Raw genomic sequence first — 18,453 nt, forward strand, 5'->3', positions numbered from 1 at the left:
AATGGGGAAAGTATGAGGAATAAAGATGGTGAAACATCATTACAGATGATAAATACTCGGGATTTATTATATACTTTCTTCACTTTTTGGTAAGCTCAATACATTTTCTAATAAAGTTAGATATGAATAAAAACTGTATTTTCTTCCAAGCAAGATTTGGATTTGACGTATGCTATAACACAAGGCAAACTGCACCGTGAAGTTATTACATATAGCGTATTAGATGAGAAATGTTCATGGCAGGGTGGGCAGTGGAAGGAAACCAACCATCTTGGTGAAGGCAAGTATACTGTAGAAGGCCTAGCTCACACTGAGTGACGGATTTAGCCTCATAGAGCCCCATTTAGGTTTTAGGCTAGGTTGGAGATACTCGTAGTTCAGAGGGTGAGCAATGAAGAACTAGTCTTCTACAATGCCATCGTCTTATCCACTTCCTTCTTCCTTCCCTTGGGTTAGAGCCAGCAAATAGTATATCATCAACATGTACCAGGTACTATAGAAAGGCTGCAGGTAGTTCTGTGTGCATCTTCTCCAGAGCTGGGAACTAGGAGTCTAAAACATTCCTCAAGTTATGGGGAATGCGACACAATCAGGCCAAGGGCAGATCAAGCACACAGCCTTTCCCGATCAAAGCAGAAGAGTGAGGTCAGAAACCTGAGCTCCAGCAGTGGTAGGTTCAAATTCCGACTAGCTTTTGCAGCTTTGAACAAGTCATCTAAGCTCTCTGAGCTCACACAATTTCCTTCATTTATAAAGAGGTTGAAGTCAAACCTTGGAGGGTTTGTTGTTAGAAGCAAATTCAGACCCTCAAGATCATACAACCAAAGGAAGACTCCATAAATGGCAGCCATCATTCTTGGCCAAGTGCTGGCGCTTTCTCCTGGGCGCGCCTCCTGCAGGGTCCCTTAGGACACACTGGGCCCGCCTCCGAGGCTAGGTCTCAATGCTCACTGCTGGTGGCCCGGCATCTGCGTGTCTACCTGGAGAAAGCGAGGGGCGCCGGCAGGTGGATTGACCAGATTCCCCGAAAGGATCGCCCCCTCCCCGCGGTTCCCATCCCTGTGATGCGAGCAGGTGAGGTGTCGCCTAGGCTGCCGGGATGGCGACCGCAGGAGGGGTCGAGGCGGAGGGCGCAGCTCGAGGCCCGGGGTCCCTCCTGGTGCTGGTTCCACAGCCGGGTTAATCCTGCAGCCAGCTGGGGCTCAGGGCCGGTGGACTGCGCGCTCTGCGGCTGCGAAAACCCGGAGAGGCAGATGGGAGCGCTCGAGGCGCTCGCAGCCAACTCCTCCGCGGTCCGGCCGCCAAGCTGGGCATGCTCAGTGCGGCCGTCGCGCCGCCGTCCGCCAACTCGGGAGCTCGCGCTCCCGGGCCGTGGGGGCGAGAACGCCGGCGGCGGCGAGCGACGCCCCCAGGCAGCCGCAAACTTCGCGGCGTCCGCAGTCTGGAGAGCCAGACACCTCGCAACGTCAAATCCAATTCCCCAACCCTATCGGAGCGATGGAGGCTGCGGCCGCCAGGGCGTCCCGGCCGCCCGCCCCTGCCTAGCCGCTAGCTAGGGACCAACAGGTAAACTGTTGGGGGTGGGGATCGGGGCGCGCGACGTCTAGGGGTGGCCCGGGGAGCCGAGACGCCCGCGCTCCGGATGTGTCCGTCGGTGCTCGCGGCCACCTTTGCTCACCCCCTCCTCAGCCCCGAGAGGGCCAGCAAAGGGTTAAGTCGGCCCCGCGCCACAGCGAGCGCGGCCCCCTCCAGCCACCGCGGCCGCTGCAGCCGGCAGCCAGCAAAGCGCCCGGGCGCCGCCGAGGGGACCCGCGCAGCTCGTGCACTAGCTGAGCTCGGAGGAACCGGCCTCGCTCGGCGTCCGCATCCTCGCCTCTCGCGGCCTCTCTCCCTCCGCGCCCGCCGTTCTGTGTCTGGGCGGCGGGTCCACCGGGTGCAAAGCTGCGGGCGCGGGGCACGGCGAGCCAGGAAGTGGGCGCGGGCCGCTGCGCAGCGCCTCGCGGGCCCGAGGACGCTTAGCTCTCGGCGGGCACCGAGCCTCCCGCCTAGGCGCCAAGAAAAGTTTTTTCCCCCTTTATGCCCCTCCCCCACCCCAGCCTGTGTCCCCCTGGGTGGGTTTGGGTTCATTGGTGAAGAAAGTCACACGTTCCCATCAGCTGCTCCTCCCCCTAGGGACCGGGTGGGGGTGGCGGGAGGCCGGCGCCGCGGCGGACCCTGGCCGACCTCCAGCCCCGCCGCCGCCCGCGGAGCAGGCGTCCCGGGGCTCGGCGCAGCGGGGTGCCCACGAAGGCGGCCCCCCTGAGCGCGTCTGCGCGCGGGCAGCGGCCGTCTCCAACCTGCTTTTTCTCCTGCCTGCAGCGCCACGGCGAGCCAGAGTGGAGGGAAGAGGGAGTCTGTCTGCAAAGTGCTGCTCCCTGGTGCTCAGAGGCGGCTGCTCCAGCTCCAACTCTCATTCATTTCGCCGGTTAACATGAGAGATCATGGCCGCCTTCGGGCTTCTCAGCTATGAGCAGAGACCGCTGAAGCGCCCGCGGCTCGGGCCGCCCGACGTCTACCCGCAGGACCCCAAGCAGAAGGAGGTAAGGGCGCGGGCGGCCTCCGCGGTTGTGCGGCGCTCCGCAGCGCTGACCCCGGGCCAAGCTGGCCCGGCGGCCGTCCGCGGCGCTGCGGGGGAAGGGCTGCGGAGGGGATCGGAGGCGGGGCTCGGGTTGGGGTATCAGGGACCTGGGCTACTGAGACCTGGAGCCTGCCAACCCCCGCGCTCCACTGGGCGGTCGCTCTGCGGGGGGCTGGGTCGCTTCGCGGTTGTCGGGCCTTGCACTGCGCCGCTGGGCGCTTTACCGCTTCTTCCTCGCTTGCATCTTCCTTCTCGCTTTCCTTCGTTTCTGTTTGTTTTATTGTTTTTCACTCCGTCGCTTCGATAAATCCTGGTAAACTTTTTGACAAATGCTGGAATGCAGTACATCGGACACCGTGGTCTTGCGTTTTGCGCCAACGGTATAGGCACGGATGGGGGAGGGACCCTTTTCACATCCTCCAGTTTGGAATGGAAGTCGTTTTTAGCGAGGTGATCATATATTTGGCTCTGTGAATGTATCTCTGTATCTCTCCTTTTGAAAAAAAAAATTAAGAAAACAATATTGAAGAGAAACTCTGAAATTTGTTTCTAGAGAGGCAATCGGCTTTTCCGGAGGCTGTTTTATATGTGTAGAATCAAGCAAGTTACCTTAGAAAGGAATAGCTTTCAGGATCACTTATTTCTTTGAATGAAATTAATTGGGGAGACCTTGGCTGTTGCACTTACAGTGGCTTCAGTGGTTAGTGTAAGCTATGTAGGTATGTGGCAGGAGTTAACAAGTAATTATGTAACAAGTCTCCAGCCAGAATGGTGATTGCCCTTGGCTATACAATTTGCCCAGAGATTTGCCTATCTTTTCCTTTATCGGTCACCTGCTCCCCAGCTGTCCTTTTAGACGGTGCCAACTACAGCCCACCCATCTTCCCTTTTCTATAGTTAAATGTGAAACGGCTCTGTGTGCTCCTCTTTCTGTGAGCCGGAAAAGTTTGCATGTCCACTGATTTCACAAGAGAACTTTGCAAGTAAGAGTTCCTTTGGGCTTCTGTTTTGATAAATGTATCAGTCTCATTAGTAGAGGCTCAGCCCAGACTGGTTAATAATGTCTGAGAAGTCATCATGAGCAATGCCTTTTGGCCTTATCACATTGAATTTGAGGATCAGCGGGAGTAGTTAAGATTGAAGATGGCTGGAAAGTCTACAGGTGGGCAGCATTTCCTCACCCAGCTCCTAAGGTTTAGAAAGGATAGAGACTCTAAGGACCAAGTGTAAATAAAGGACGTTGATTTAAGCGTTACTGGTAGAATTCTAAGTTTTGGTAGGGATGGGGCGTTGACTTTGCTCATCTTATAATTAATGTCTCACTACGAGTTTATAGAGAGAGATGTAATGAGGCAGCTCCTTAGCTTCCGGTTGGTTGCTTGGATTAGCATGTGTGCTTGTTTAGCATTCAGTTTTACACATGACAGTCAGTTCAGGATTTGGACCCCGGAAGGAATAATTTTGGATTTTGGGTCACTTTCTAGAAACCTAAGACTGGAAGAAGCGACTGTAGAGGGTACCTTTCCTACTTTGGTTTGAGCAAATGAGATGATTGAAGCCCAGAAGCACTTGGTTTCTCTGAAGTGTGTGGTGAACACGCATACATAGGATTATCCGTGCAGTACTCATCCAAACCAGCACTGTGTTCTGGGTGACTTGCGCTGCTACTCTTAGGATTCACTTTCCCCCAGGCGACCGATATTCTATCTCTCTTGAGGGGAGAGTTATATGTGGCTGTAGTCAAATTTGGGTACAATATGGAACAGGTGCTTGGCTGTTTTTTTGGTCGTTGGCGAGCAGATTCCTAGGCTTCAGTTATTTATGTATTATACTACTCCCTCAAACTTCCACCCTATCTTTGTACAACCAGTAATTTTATCCTTTTATTAGCTGGAGAGAAACTGTAGTGTGCTTTCTGGACAGTCTTGATTTGGTAAGCATATCCACTTACCAAGAGTGTACAGCCACTAGTGCAATTTACTATTGCAGTTTACCGCAATATGTATATGATTGTATAAGATCTCATATCACACACACACACACACACACACACACTCTATTACATGCAAACACAAGATAGATAATTACGCATAGTTGAAGGAGACCAAATCTATACCATTATCCATCAGAGAGCCATGGTAATTTGTTTGAGAAAGGTCACACTGATCTGCCCAAGCAGATCTTGAACTCAAGATCTTCTTGCTCCAGTCTCCAAAGTCCTGAGGTCATAGGCCTAGCTGAAGTATTGATTTAATGGAGGAAGTGTGGGCTTCCAGCTTGACAGTGGTGGGTTTGAATTATGGTTGAGCATCTTAGTGGTTGGCAAATTTGGATCACTTCTCACTTGTCAACTAGTTTAACTGTGCTCCTCAGGAAAAACAAGGTAAAACTTTATGGAAAAACCTCCCCATCTTCGGTTAAGAAAACCCCTATTCCTAACTGAACCGAACTTGCCCCATGGCTCTCTATGCCGTTTTTATTGATAAGAAGTGGTAAGAGTGTTCTGGAACTCCAAACCCCAGGCTGCTGTGTGGAATCCTCCGTGAGGACTCTGGAGACATAATGAGTGAAGATCCATTAACCTGCTTCATCAGTTGAACGAGTTCATTCACAAACTCCAAGGACCCTGGCCTCTCTTTAGCCTTTATTAAATGTGCTGCTGTAGTCCTTTGTCACCTGCACACAGACTGCCCTCCCAACTTCAGAAAAAGTAGGAGTCTTTCTCCAGTCTTCCTCCTCTACAGCATATCCACTTACCAAGAGTGTACAGCCACTAGTGCATCTTGCCTCATCTGCTTCTGGAATAGTTTGGATTTCTAGTTCATCTGATGCTACTTCTGAGTCCTCACCAACTTGCTTGCCTTCTTTTATGGCTTTAGACTGACTTTTCTCCTTCCTGGAACTCGTGTGTGTGTGTGTGTGTGTGTGTGTGTGTGTGTGTGTGTGTGTATGTGTATGTGTGTATGCCGGCCTCAGTTTACCTGGACACCTGCAAGCCTTTTCTCCTCCAAACTCAACATTTCATCATGGAGTTGTGTTCTAGCAGGTGGGGTCTGGAGCCATTCTGTTTGCCTGAATCTCGGCTGTTCTGTCTACACACCCTGTTTGAAGATACTAGCACTTTCCTGCAAGGCGGTTGGATACAGTGTACGTAAGGAACTTAAATTAGAGTCGGTCATAGATTCAGCATGCAGCTATTTCCTGTCAAACATTTCTGTCAGGGCCGTCTGTCGTGGTGTTGGGCTCAGGCCTGTGTTCTGTTTGCTGTTGTTTGTATCTGACCGTTTCCTCCCAGTGGGACAGTTTCTCGAGGACAGCAAAGAGGTCTGTGTTTGCTGTCATTGACATGTCTGGCCCTGAGTGAGGTCCCCGGAATGCCAAGGGCACAGATACTTCTTGTAGTATATTACTGAAAGAGAGACAAGTGAGTAAAAGCAAAGGTGGCATCAGAGGCGTGGAGAAAGCTTAGCTAGGTGAGTGCCCCAGAGTGGCCTTGTTATCTGCCCCCAAGGCTCAGGACCGAGAAGGTGGAATGATCCCAGAAGGAAGGGAGGGGTTGTTTCACCTGGACTGTGTGGCCCAGACAGTGAATGGTAAATACATTCAGGGAAATCAAGTTGGTAAGAAGAATGGATTTGGGGCAGTAGCGAGGTTTCTCGGCTTAGGAGCCAACGGCAGGGCCTTGGGGAAGGATTGTGTGATATGTGGAGCAGGGCAGCTCTGGAGAGGGGCAGCTCAACGTTACAGAGTTGGGGTGCTGTGTACACCTCTCCTTCCAGCTTCTGAGCAGAGTCAACTCACCCGAAAGGTTAAGACCAAATGCTGATCTAGGGGTGTATGTAGCTAGAGGTTTGCTAAGAAAGAAAAAACTGGAGTTGGGTAGGGACCCAGGTTATTGGATCTCAGCCTCAGCAGGTTTGAGGCGTGGCCTCAGAATTTGCATTTCTAACTAGACGGATGGTAATGTGATACCACTTTGAGAGCTCCAAGGCATTCTACTCTGCTGGGCCGTCCTCTCAGGGATTTTCACTCCAGGATCTTCTTGTGGTTGAAGCTGAGCAGGAATTTGGCTTATCAGCTCAGGTGGTGGGCTTTCCTCAGAAGTCCCACCCTTTCTTAGTCATGTCCAAAAGCCTGTCAGGAAAGCCCAGGCCCTCTCCACTAGCTTTCTCCCATGCTTGGAACAGTATTCAGGGCCTCACCATGGTGGCCCTTGCTCACCTCCATTGCTGCTCCCACAGGCTTGCCTCTGAATTGTAGCTCGACCATTTACTACTTCTTTGATTCCCTGTCCTCACCTGTGAGATGTGGTTTGTATTTGAACTAGTTGCTATGTGCGGAGGAGCATAGAGACACGGCACTTGGTCATGCCACACATACTACACTCAACATAGGTCCTCTTCGAGTAGCTGATGTCTTGAATCCAGGTTCCTTCTGTTCTTCTGAGGACAGCATCCATGACACCCGCCTTGGAAGTCTGGTTTTACTCACAGCTTCCAACTGTGTGTGTTCCCTTCTGGCTATATGTATAGTGGGCCACGGCGGCTCTCTTCGCTTCCAACAGGCCTGACTCTATTAGGTTCCAGTCCTTTGCTGTAGTGCAGTTTATTGTTCTTGGTTCTTAGCTAAGAGATTGTCCCAAATGGGGGCTCTTTCTTGCAGCCTATCTTCTGTTTCTTACCCCGTATTAATATGCCTTTGTAGAGTTCATCAGTGTCTGAAATTCAGTTTTTAGGGAGCTGCGTGAGGGCCAGGGTTTATTGCTGGTGGTCACATGACTGCCATGTGCCGGTGGTTAGACAGGGTTCTAGTTGAAAAGGAAATAAACAAAAAGACATGGGGGAGGAGTAGGGGGAGGAGCAATGGTGGAGGAATGGGGAAGATTACATTGAATTCTCAGGGAAGACCGGACAAATTGGCCGGTTGCCTGGAGGATGAAGACAGAAGCTAGCTAGGGAGACATTTGGTTCTAGAATGTTCCTTGCCTGGGAGCAATTTGTTGGCCTGGGGGAGGTGAGGTGCTGCTTCAAACTTCCTTAAAATCCCACTATTCAGGGAAGGGCGTGGACCTTCTTCTAGGTGACTCAGATTAGAATCTGGGTAGAAAACTCGGTTTCAGTTCTTATTCTGGCTGACTCAAGAAAAGTTACTCAGAGGCAGGGGTCTTGCCCGGTATGCCTAAGGCCCTTACCCATTCACCAGTACTGCTTTGAAAAAGCGTCGTTAAATGAATCTGGACAGAGAGGAGAAATGCAACTAGTTGACAGTTTAGGGAGATACAGTACTTAACCTCCACCCAGACCTGCCTAGTCAGAATGAATGGGAGGAAACTCAGGAAGCCGTAAGTAACCTTTCTAGGTGATTCCTCAGCACACTGGATTTGAGAACCAGTGTTTTTAGCTCGTGTGCTTATCTGAAGAGCTGTCCTGTTCCTACCCACTGCTCAATACTCACCTTTCCTCTCAGTCTTGCCTCACATCTTAATTGAAAAATGGGTACTTTTGGGAACTAAGCTCTGAGAATGAGCATTTAGCTACTCTCCTCTCGAAACTGATCTAACACCCTGTTCTTAGCCTAGGCTGGTTTTCTGCCAGCCATAAAGCAATTATAGCTGAGTAGAATTCCATGCCTGGGTCTGGAAATATCAGAAGCGATCTCCCATGGGCTCTCTTGGCTAACCTGAGGCAAAGGAGAGGTGAGCTAGCTCAGTGCCACAAAAACCCTGTTTTAACTTAGCAGTGCTGTGAGTTTTTTGTTTGACCTGGCACTGGGTTTTCAGTTGGACTCTAGGGACTCAGGTAAGGTGGCAGCCAATGTCTTTAGCCTGTTGGATGGTTCCCCACAGGTTGATACTTGAGATGGGATTCAGTCCTTCAGGAAGGAGGAGAGCCACTGAGTGAGGTCTGGTCTTTGGGTGGGTGAGAATGGAGTCTGGAGACATATGCCAACAGTCCCTCTCTCAGGTGTATATGCCAGCAGGTGCTAGCAGAGCAGAAAGAGGAAACCTGGGGGCTGGAGAGACGGCTCAGTGGTTAAGAGCACCGACTGCACTTCCAAGAGGTCCTGAGTTCAAATCCCAGCAAACACATGGTGGCTCACAACCATCCGTAATGGGATCTGATGCCCTCTTGTGGTGTGTCTGAAGACAGCTACAGTGTACTATTATGTATAATAAATAAATCTAAAAAAACAAACAAACCAAACCAAAACCAGACTCATGGGGGTCTCCTGCTCTTTGTTCTCAGACTTTAGAGAACGGTTTTGAGCTTCCCTGGGAAGGTTGGCCATGCTGTGGTGGAGTGGGCAGTATGAACGGGATGAAAGTGGCTGAAGCTTCAAGTCCCTGTGCACTGAAGGAAAGCTGCCCTGTTCAGCATGGAGAGAAGTAAAAACACTTTTTGTTATCACTGGTCAATTCTTAAAGCTGGTCCACAGTGACAGGGCGTTTAGCAATTATTCTCATTCCTTAATGCCTTAGGAAACGTACTAATGAGGGGGAAAAAAAACCCTCTCTAAATCAACAACAACAAAAGCACAGTTCCTACTTAAAAATGTGTCTTTGAGTCCGTTTTGTAAAACCATGACAGAGTCCTGGGTACTTTATAGATTTAAAGTACTTAAACTTTTTTTAGTTAAGGAAGAGAAAGATATTTTCACAGTCTTGAAGGGTTGGAGATCCACCATAGAGGGGTTGTCATTTGATGAGTGGGGGGCTTCTTTGTACTTTATAGAATGATGAAAGGCATTTCACAGATGCACAAGATCAAGAGTGGGATGCCCTACTTTTGGTACCCACCCATTTCCAGACATCTGAAAATGTGACAGAGGCACATGACATGTGGCAGAGGTGGGAGATGGAGCCTAGATGGTGACCGACCTACTCACTTCTCAAAGGACCCACCTCTGAGCTCTCTAGCATTAGGGTAATCGGAATCTTGGGGAATACTTTTAAACCATACCACTGGGCCAGTAGCACTGGATTGGCAATTTTAATTTCTTCTTTTTGGTGCTAATCTGCATCTCACTCTGTAATGTTAGCCTTACAAGTATTTTTGCCTTGGAAGAAAGAAACCCAAAATATTATTAGTCAGTCTTGATTGGCTTTGTAAAAATGGGCCTTTAGTATTATTGTTCTGTTTTTCCTCTTTTCTTTTCTTTTTTTTATTTTTTATTTTTTTTTTAAATTTATTTAATACTTAATAATAATTCTTTGGTTTCCGGGCAAACATCCCCCTCCCCCCTCCCCTTCCTTATGGGTGTCCCCCTCCCAACCCTCCCCCCATTGCCGCCCTCCCCCCAACAGTCTAGTTCACTGGGGGTTCAGTCTTAGCAGGACCCAGGGCTTCCCCTTCCACTGGTGCTCTTACTAGTCTTCTTTTCTTTTATCCTTTTTCTTCTAAGTGGTTTGAAGTTAGTACTCAAACTCCTGGGCTCCCGGGAGCATCCTAACTCAGCCTTCCTAGTAGCTGGGATCTCTCCAGTGTGATCGCTGTTGGTTGACAGCCCAGAATCCCTGATGTCGTGCACCTGGGCTCCTCTGACTTTCCCCTTCCTGTGCTTCAAGCTTTTCCCAGTCTTTGTGCTGAGAAGCCCTTCCTGGTTTTAGTCAGTTAACCACCTGAGGGCGAAGCCCTTGATGACATCTCGCACCTGGGAAGAGGAACCTTTATACACCGCACATGACAGGACCCTGCCTAGCCTTGTCCATAGCCCACCCACAGAATTCATGTTCACTGTCCCTCCTTTTTTCCTATGAGAGACCTTTGCTCTCCCAGCCCTCCCCTGCCCCAAGGTAGAGAGGTTTGAGTTGAAAAAGAAACCGTACCGGTTACGGTTACCTTCTAGGCCTGGTTCGTTCTATCGACATGCGTTGTATTGTCCCTAGGAGACAGCTGGCTGCACTTCTGTGACTCCCTTCCCAGAGGTGCCTGTGGACCTGTGAGTCTGACAGGAACAGCAGGTTTGAGGTCAGGGCTCCCATCTCTGCCATCGGTACTGTGTGACATTCAGAGTGGCTCAGTGTGAAGGAGCATGTACACTTTTAAAATCGAATGTGAGGTCTAATTTGGTGTCGTGTCGCAGCCAGCTTTTACCAGCTGCCATGAAAATTGAGGCGTTTTTGTGAGCTAACGTCAGGTTCATCCCTTGAAGGCGTTCATAGCAGGAGTATAGTACTTACACCACGCACGTTGGCAAGTGCTGGCCACGAGGCTCTCCTTCCTTTTGTTTTAAATTGAAGTCTGATTGCCAGGCTTTCTAGAAGGCAAACACTTCTACCATGTTCACTCTGCGTTTCCTTTCTTGTCCCCCCCACTTAAATAACAACAACAACAACAACAACAACAAAATCAAAAGAAAAACCCCACCAGGTCTTCATTCTCCATATCATTTTTCAGCCCTGACTAAGCATACATACCTTCACTCTAGATTAGAGGTGTAGTGGGAGTCAACTGCAGGACTGCGGCGGAAGGCCGTTTTCCCTCTCTGATTGATGAGTATACACGTGAAGGAGGAAGCCCTTTCCTTATGCCCGGAAAAGTCCACCATTCCCCCTGTTTGCAAGGGTAGTAAGAGGGTACCTGGAGAAGCTGCAGCCATCTTGGAGCCATTGAAGGAGCTGACACAAAGTGTGGGTGAACAGCCCCATGTGAGAAAGCCATAAGCTGATGGGCTGACCTGGGGGTATTGATGTTCCCTGTAGTTCTTGGGAAGTAAACAGTGGAGGTCCACCCTCTATTTATTTTGGAGTCAGGTACCAGATTCTTGGAGAAAGTCACTGTGGCATTTCGCACTCTCAAAGAATCTCCCCCTCACTCCCCCACTCCTCCACTCCCCCCCGCCCCCCCCCAGTTGTGGCTAACTTATCAGAATCCTTATTTTCAGACTCAGTGTGGGGCATGGGTAAGAGAGGGCACCAGATGGAAGGCAAGAGAAGCTAAGCAGTAGTCACCTTTATTTCTGCTTTTGGCAGTAGGGAGTTTGTTGTTTCTTTTTAAATTAAATTAAATTACTTAATTTTTATTTATTCAGTTTACATCACCCTCACTGCCCCCCCCCCCCTTCCCAGTCACCCTTCCCACAATCCTTTTCCCATCTCCCTTCCCCTTCTTCTCTGAGAGGGTGAGGGTCTCTTCCTTGATATCCCCCTGACCCTGGTGACTGGAGGGGTTTTGATGGAAGAGGGAAAAGCCTTGTTCTCAGCCTTGGAGAAGGATGGTCTGTAGGTCTGCACCATGTGTGGCAGCCATGCCTTTGAGTGGTACAGGTGGGTTGTACCAGTTTCTCCACAACATCGGGGAAACTCAGCTCCCATAAAGTGACTTGCCACAGTAGATCCGTGCTGGCACTTGTGTCCCCTGATTTGTCCTTACATTATTGGCCTTCCATTTAGAGAGCTTCTGTTTCTTTTTTCCTCTAAATACCCCAAGTCACCCCAAGTCGTGTCTCTACCTCTGGGGATGTAGCTCTGGAGGAGGCATTTCTGGCTTTGTTTACTGGGACCATTGCTTACCAGTGAGGTTTGCTTGTTGTCGTTTTTGTGTGTTCTTTTTTTTTGGCAACAGCTGTGTCAGCTTCGCAGATAACAGTGTTACCAGGGCAGTTGGACATACCTGAAAGTGGATCCACCTTAGTTGCAGAACACTCTGGCCCCGAGGAAGAGGCAGTTTCCATTGTTGGGTTTTATTTTCCGTGTCATGAGGGGAACGTCACTGTACGTGTGCATGCCAAATGGATTCAGCCGGTGTATTGAGCACTCTTCAGGCTCTTTGCCAACTTGGGCTTAATGAGGACAGGACCCAAATCTGATTTCCTGCTATATCCCTGGCTCACACCTACAGAACGTTTTTGTTTTTAATGAATGGACACAATTGTATGTAGCAGGAGGACCGTTAGATCCAGAGCCCTGCAGCTTTCAACCTGCAGCAGGTTTTCTTTGTCTTTATTTTCCCCTGGGCCGGTATCTGGAGACACTAGGTTGTCGTGTCTGAGCATGCGTGTGGCATGTAGTGGGTAGAAGCCAGAGGAACTACTGATGTGCTCTGGGTACCACACCACATAGCCCTACACTCTAGACCTTTCTGGATCCACCTAGTTCTGGAGTGGAGAAACGGGGATGGAGGAAATGATAGACAGGTAAATGAGGAACAGTGTGGCTTAAACGCTTTTCAGGTTGCTGTGGGATCAGTAGAAAGTGACCCATTTTCTGATAGAACACGATAGAGAAGGATTTGAATCTGGAGCTTATGTAGGAGTCGGTGGTGCTTGCAGAGTGAGGGACCAGCTTGCTCCAAGGATCTCTGAGAGCAGCAGCACAGGCTCTGAGCCTAGACTTACTGCTTTGCTCTGAAGTGGAGAGGAAAGTGGGGGGTCAAGTCCTGGGGCAGGGGTCCCTGTGGTGGTGTTTAGATATGAGATTTAAGGTGACAAAGGCCAGAGTAGCTCCTAGAGTCACAGAGGCCCCTGGGTGACTTCTTTGTTACTTGTGGCTACTATAAGAAGCTACTACAAAGTGTTGGGGCTGGGGAAGTGGGCTTAAAGCAGCAGGAATTTATTTTCCCATAGTTTCAATGGGGAATCAGAAATCAGGGTGCCAGGGTTGGGGATTTAGCTCAGTGGTAGAGCGCTTGCCTAGGAAGCGCAAGGCCCTGGGTTCGGTCCCCAGCTCCCGGGGGAAAAAAAAAAAGAACCAAAAAAAAAAAAAAAAAAAAAAAAGAAATCAGGGTGCCAGAGACCCTTGGAAGGTCTGGGGAAGAATTCTTCGAGTTTTGCCTTGCCAGGTGGGTCTTTCAGGTCTTCCCTGGTCCCTTCCCTTCCCTTCCCTTCCCTTCCCTTCCCTTCCCTTCCCTTCCCTTCCCTTCCCTTCCCTTCCCTCCCCTCCCCTCCCCTCCCCTCCCCTCCCCTCCCCTCCCCTCCCCTCCCCTTCCCCTCCCCTCCCCTCCCCTGCCCTCTCCTCCCCTCCCCTGCCTTCACTTCCCTCCCCTTCCCTCCCCTGCCTTCACTTCCCTCCCCTCCCCTCCCTTCCCCTCCTCTCCCCTCCCCTTCCCTCCCCTTTCTTTCTTTACAAGTAGTGTTTTCTTTCATTTCCACACAGCCTCCCATTGCCTCTTCTGCTCAGGGCTTCTTCATGATGACACTTGTCACTGGATTTAGAGCCTATCTATCTAATTGAGGTTGGTTTCATATATAGTTAGATCCATAATAAAGTCTCATTCACATATTTTGAGATTCCACACAGATGTTTTTTGTCCTGCGTGTTCGGGGAGCTCGTGAGGGGAGCAGAATGGTATTTTTCAACAGTAGCTCACGTAGCAGATTTGGCAGAGTTGATGTGAGCCTAGGGAGATGGCGTGAGAATCTGCAGAATTTAGAGTAGCCTGCCTACCCCGAGAAAGGCAACTTTGGAATAGAAATGTTTCTAGCATGCTTAGTGTAAGCCAGAGCTTCCCAAACGTGTTTTTGGGATCTCGTTACAATCTTAAGCCTTGAAGATCCCTTTCAAAGCTGGTTTCTATTGGCTAGTCGTATTTCTTAATACTTACAAAAATTTCGGAAATCAGAAAAACTTGAAAAATATATTTTGTATTTACTCATTTAAATATAAGGGTGGGCTAATTTTACTTATTCTTGGTGTGTGTATGATGCTGGCAATCAAACCTCCAAGCTGAACAAACTTTCTGTGATGTACGTGTGTACCTTCAGGCTTGGATTTTTTTAAAATGAGAAACAACTCTTCTCAAGTAAAAAGAATTGATGAAAAAAAAGTGTTTTCCATTTTTGCGAATCTCCTGAATGTGTGGGGTTTCATAACTGGTTTGCATTTGTCCCATGTAGTATGTTGTTTTGATTGCAGAACATGTGGATAGTCTGCCTTCTCAAGGGGAAGGAGCTGGGAAGTTCTTAGAGCCCAGAGGTCTCTGACTTGGAAAACCACTGGCTTAGGCTGTTGGGCAGATAGATTGATGCTGATCCCCAAACCAGTGTGCCTCAGAGAAATTGAGTTTTAGTTTTTCCCTAAGGGTGGAGAAATGAGGTAAGAGGAGGGGATTTTTTTTTTTTTTTCTGGGTGTTTTCAATTCTAGAAGTCTCTGAAGAATCAACATTGAAATTTACCTTAGTGGAAGCTGAACATTTGTAGGTGTGGAGTAAATAAGGCACGCCTGTGATGGCATGAGACTTGGCAAATGCTAGGGTTGCCTGCTGGCTCTGAGAAATGGAGCTCTGCAGAGTGAACTCCCCTGCGATGAGTGGTCCAAGAGGCCAGTTAAAATCTTGAGGGGGGTCTGTTTCATAATCTTGTCTTTGGGACCTGTGCTCCCGTATCCCCTGCTGCCTGCCTGATTCCCTTATCGTTACAAAGTGATAGCTTCCTGCTTAGCATCTAGTGCAGTGTGTGATTGCTCACCTTTGCTTCTGTCGGCCCCAGCCACCTAAGTCCTGTACACAGGGGCTTGTGAGAGATGGTATGTTGTAAAGGAATGATGGATCTAAGAATGGGGCAACAGTCATCATCAGCAAATTGTATTAGAAATCTGCTAAGTCTCAACGGGGTACAGGGTATAGCGGTGCCTGGATGTGGAAGAAATGATTCTTGCTTTTGAGAACTTGTGAATGGAGCATACCTCATTTGAGCACCAGATACCAGACTCACTCAAAGGTGCCGATGGGAATAAACCACCGATGGCCTGTTCCTTTTATAAGCATTCGGAGATAATGGGTTCCCAGGCTGGATGGAGAAGGCCTGGGCAGAAATTTTGAGCACAGAGATAGGAACTCTCCCATCCTTCCGTCCTTTCTTTTTTAAGATTTACTATTTTTTACTTTTATTTGTCTGTATATGTTTTGTCTGCAGGTATCCCTGTGTTCTTTGTGCATGTGGAGACCAGGAGAGGGTTTTGGATCCCCTAGAACAGGAGTGGCAGACAGTTTTTAGCTACCGTATGGGTGCTGAGAATTGAACCTGGGTCTTTGGAAGAGCAGCTGATGCTTTTAACCGCTGAGCCATCTCTCCAGACCCTTCTTGTGTCTTAGACCATCTCATGTAGCCCAGGTTGGCCCCCTAACACCCAATCTTCCTGACTTCATCTCTCAAGTATAATCTGAGACTACTGATATATTCTATTTTCCTGGGAGATATATTATAGATAGATAGATAGACAGACAGAGAGAAAGAAGATAGATAGACGATAGATAGAAAGAAGATAGTAGAAGATAGATAGATAGAAGATAGACAGATAGTAGATAGATAGACAGACAGACAGATAGATAGAGTTTTCACCTGGAACTAGAGGCACCTGCTCCGCCTCCTGAGTGGTGGGATCCCAGTGTGCTTGGCATAAGAGGTGGGAAACTGGACACCATGTTGGGAGGAATTGAGAGGAATTGCTTATTTTTCTCTTAGGTAAGAATGTGTTGAATCTGTATACTTGAACTTGTGTTTTAGGACAGGAACTAGGAAGTGACAAAACCTGGTGGAGGAAGGCAGAAGAGCCCGAGAGGCGGAGACGGAGCATTTCAGAGGTGGGGTGGTTTTGGTCCCCTCTTGAGAAAGCTGAAGAGATGTGACTTCCACGGGGCTCCCTCGAATTTTCTAGACATTTCCCGAGTCACCTTGGTCATGCCAAGTTTTTCTGTGGCAACAACAACTTGTCCAACAGCCACATGCAGTGCCTCGCTCTCCATGCAGCCTTGTGAATGGGGTCCTGGAACAGTTGCGAACCTCTCACAATCATGTAAATCGTGGAGTGATCCACTGAGGTGACTGACAGGACTGTTAAAGAAAGCACTGGCGAGAGCGACGTGTTACCAGGAGCAGATGTATCTGAAGTGTTGTTGGGATCGTTTTTGTTAAAGTGCTGTTCTCTTAAAGGTGAGGAGGACCTATGAAACACTAGGCCAAGGAGGTGCCAGACAGTCCTTCCCCTTTCTACAAGGAAAGGCAGTTCCGACATCGCTCAGATTTCATAGGGCTACACACAGTGCTGTCTACTGTGCAGTACAGTGTGGAAAATACTTTGTGAGTCAGTTGGTTTTATTTTAAATGAAATGCCAACTGTTTTGAAGATTTCTTTGTGAATTGGAGCTACTATTTAAATCCTTAATACTATCGGAAATTTGCTTAGAGATTGTTAGATAATCAAACTTTTTGAGATTATGCATTCATTTTCTCTGTGCTTGCCGTATGCTGCCCACTGTGCTGGCTGATATGGGGGTGTAGAAAGGAAACAGGAGCCTGCTGTCCATCTCTCTGAGAAGAGTGCTCCTCAGAGTAGCTGCAGTGAGGGACGAGATTGTTTTAGAATTAAATTTTAATCTGGTATAAGTATATAATAAAAACAGGTTGCCAGAGAAGCGAAATGCTGCTTGCCCTAGCGGCAGTGCCACCTTGCTGTGCTGTCCCTTGTGGTCCTTGTGTCACGTTGTCTGTTGAGGACCAGGACTGGTATCAGCCTGCCTACTACCACTTGCAAGTCTGTGTCCAGGTCACGGACCCACTCAAAACAGTTTCAAAAATGACATAATTCTTTTTAATGTTACGATCGAGGACTGATATATAATTCAGTAGTATGTGAAGTGCCAGTTACATTATAATAGGCAGTATTTACTGGGTTGGTTTTACTGAGTGCTTCGCGTAGCTGGGTGTATGCCAGTCTTTAACATCTTGGAGATGAGTGGAACTAGCCGTTTATAAAGGAAGAAACCGAGGCACCAGAAACACTGACCTCTCCAGTGCCATCTTCAACACTAGGCTGGGACTGGACTTTGGAGCCTGTAATTGCTATGCTTCCTATGGAGAGAAGCTGAAGGTGCTGTGTGAGTTCAGTAATGAGAGACTGGATGCTTGGAGACACTGCAGGGTGCTGGCAGGGCATGGAGGGGCAGGCAGGGTGGGCTCTTCAAATCAGGTTTGGTGGAGCTGGGCCATTGCTGGACTTGGCAGCTTACTTGTGGGGGATGGTAAGGGCTGGTGGGGGATGGTAAGGGCTGGTGGGGGATGGTAAGGAGTGGTGGGGGTGGTGGGGGATGGTAAGGAGTGGTGGGGGATGGTGGGGATGGTAAGGGGTGGTGGGTGATGGTGGGGGATGGTGGGGGATGGTAAGGAGTGGTGGGGGATGGTAAGGGATGGTGGGGGATGGTAAGGGCTGGTGGGGGATGGTAGGGAGTGGTGGGGGGTGGTGGGGGATAGTAAGGAATGGTGGGGGATGGTAAGGGATGGTGGGGGAAGGTGGGGAATGGCAGTGAGTGCACTTGGTTAAATCGCTTCAGTAGTTCATGCCTAATAAATTCAGTGCGGGGGAGAGAGTAGAGCCCAGGAAGTTGTGAGAAAGGTGGTTTCAGTAACCAAACCACAAAGTAAAAATGAGCCTAAATAGAACTGGGGAAGAAGTGGCAGTTGGTGATAATTGGCAGGAAAAAAAAAAAGAAAGAAAAGAAAAGAAAAGAAAGAGGGTATGTGGAAAGAGTGTTCAGATTTCTTGGGACACTGTTAAGCTTGTGTCCAGGGTCCTGTTACATGAAGTCCTCACAGTGACCCATTTGTGCTAGATCTGTAGTGACACGTCAGGCATTCAAATTAGCAGTTAGTTCATTGTTGAGTTGAAATGAGAAGTCAGACCCTCCCTCCTACCTGCCCCCCAAAATTCTAGCTGACTTTAGCCGGTCCGCTGGTTAGTCTCACAGTACGGAAAGGGTCCACAAAGCGTTGCCTTTCTGCTGGTCCCCTCTCTAAGTGTCTCCCTGAAAACCTGTTCCTGGCCTTGCTATGGGATGCTTTGGTGACGATTGATAGCTCTAGAGCTGCCTGGCAGGCTTGAATTAAGCGTGGCTGAAGATGTGGG

At 49.0% G+C, this 18,453-nt stretch overlaps 1 protein-coding gene across 9 annotated transcripts in view; it reads left to right on the top strand.

The window, feature by feature from the left end:
• Window positions 1–1,315: 1,315 nt before the first annotated feature.
• Med12l (mediator complex subunit 12L) overlaps window positions 1,316–18,453 on the top strand; it is a 323,000-nt gene continuing 305,862 nt past the window's right edge. For all 9 annotated transcript variants that reach the window (XR_005500979.2, XM_039103686.1, XM_039103693.1 and 6 more), the window contains exons 1-2: window positions 1,316–1,566; window positions 2,359–2,579. Coding sequence is in view for 8 of the 9 variants with exons in the window: in XM_039103686.1 (XP_038959614.1) it covers window positions 2,481–2,579 (99 nt within the window). In the remaining variant the exon portion in view is untranslated. The remainder of the gene's footprint in view (window positions 1,567–2,358; window positions 2,580–18,453) is intronic.

Source organism: Rattus norvegicus, chromosome 2, assembly GCF_036323735.1.
Source record: "Rattus norvegicus strain BN/NHsdMcwi chromosome 2, GRCr8, whole genome shotgun sequence".
NCBI classification, from domain to species: Eukaryota; Metazoa; Chordata; class Mammalia; order Rodentia; family Muridae; genus Rattus; species Rattus norvegicus.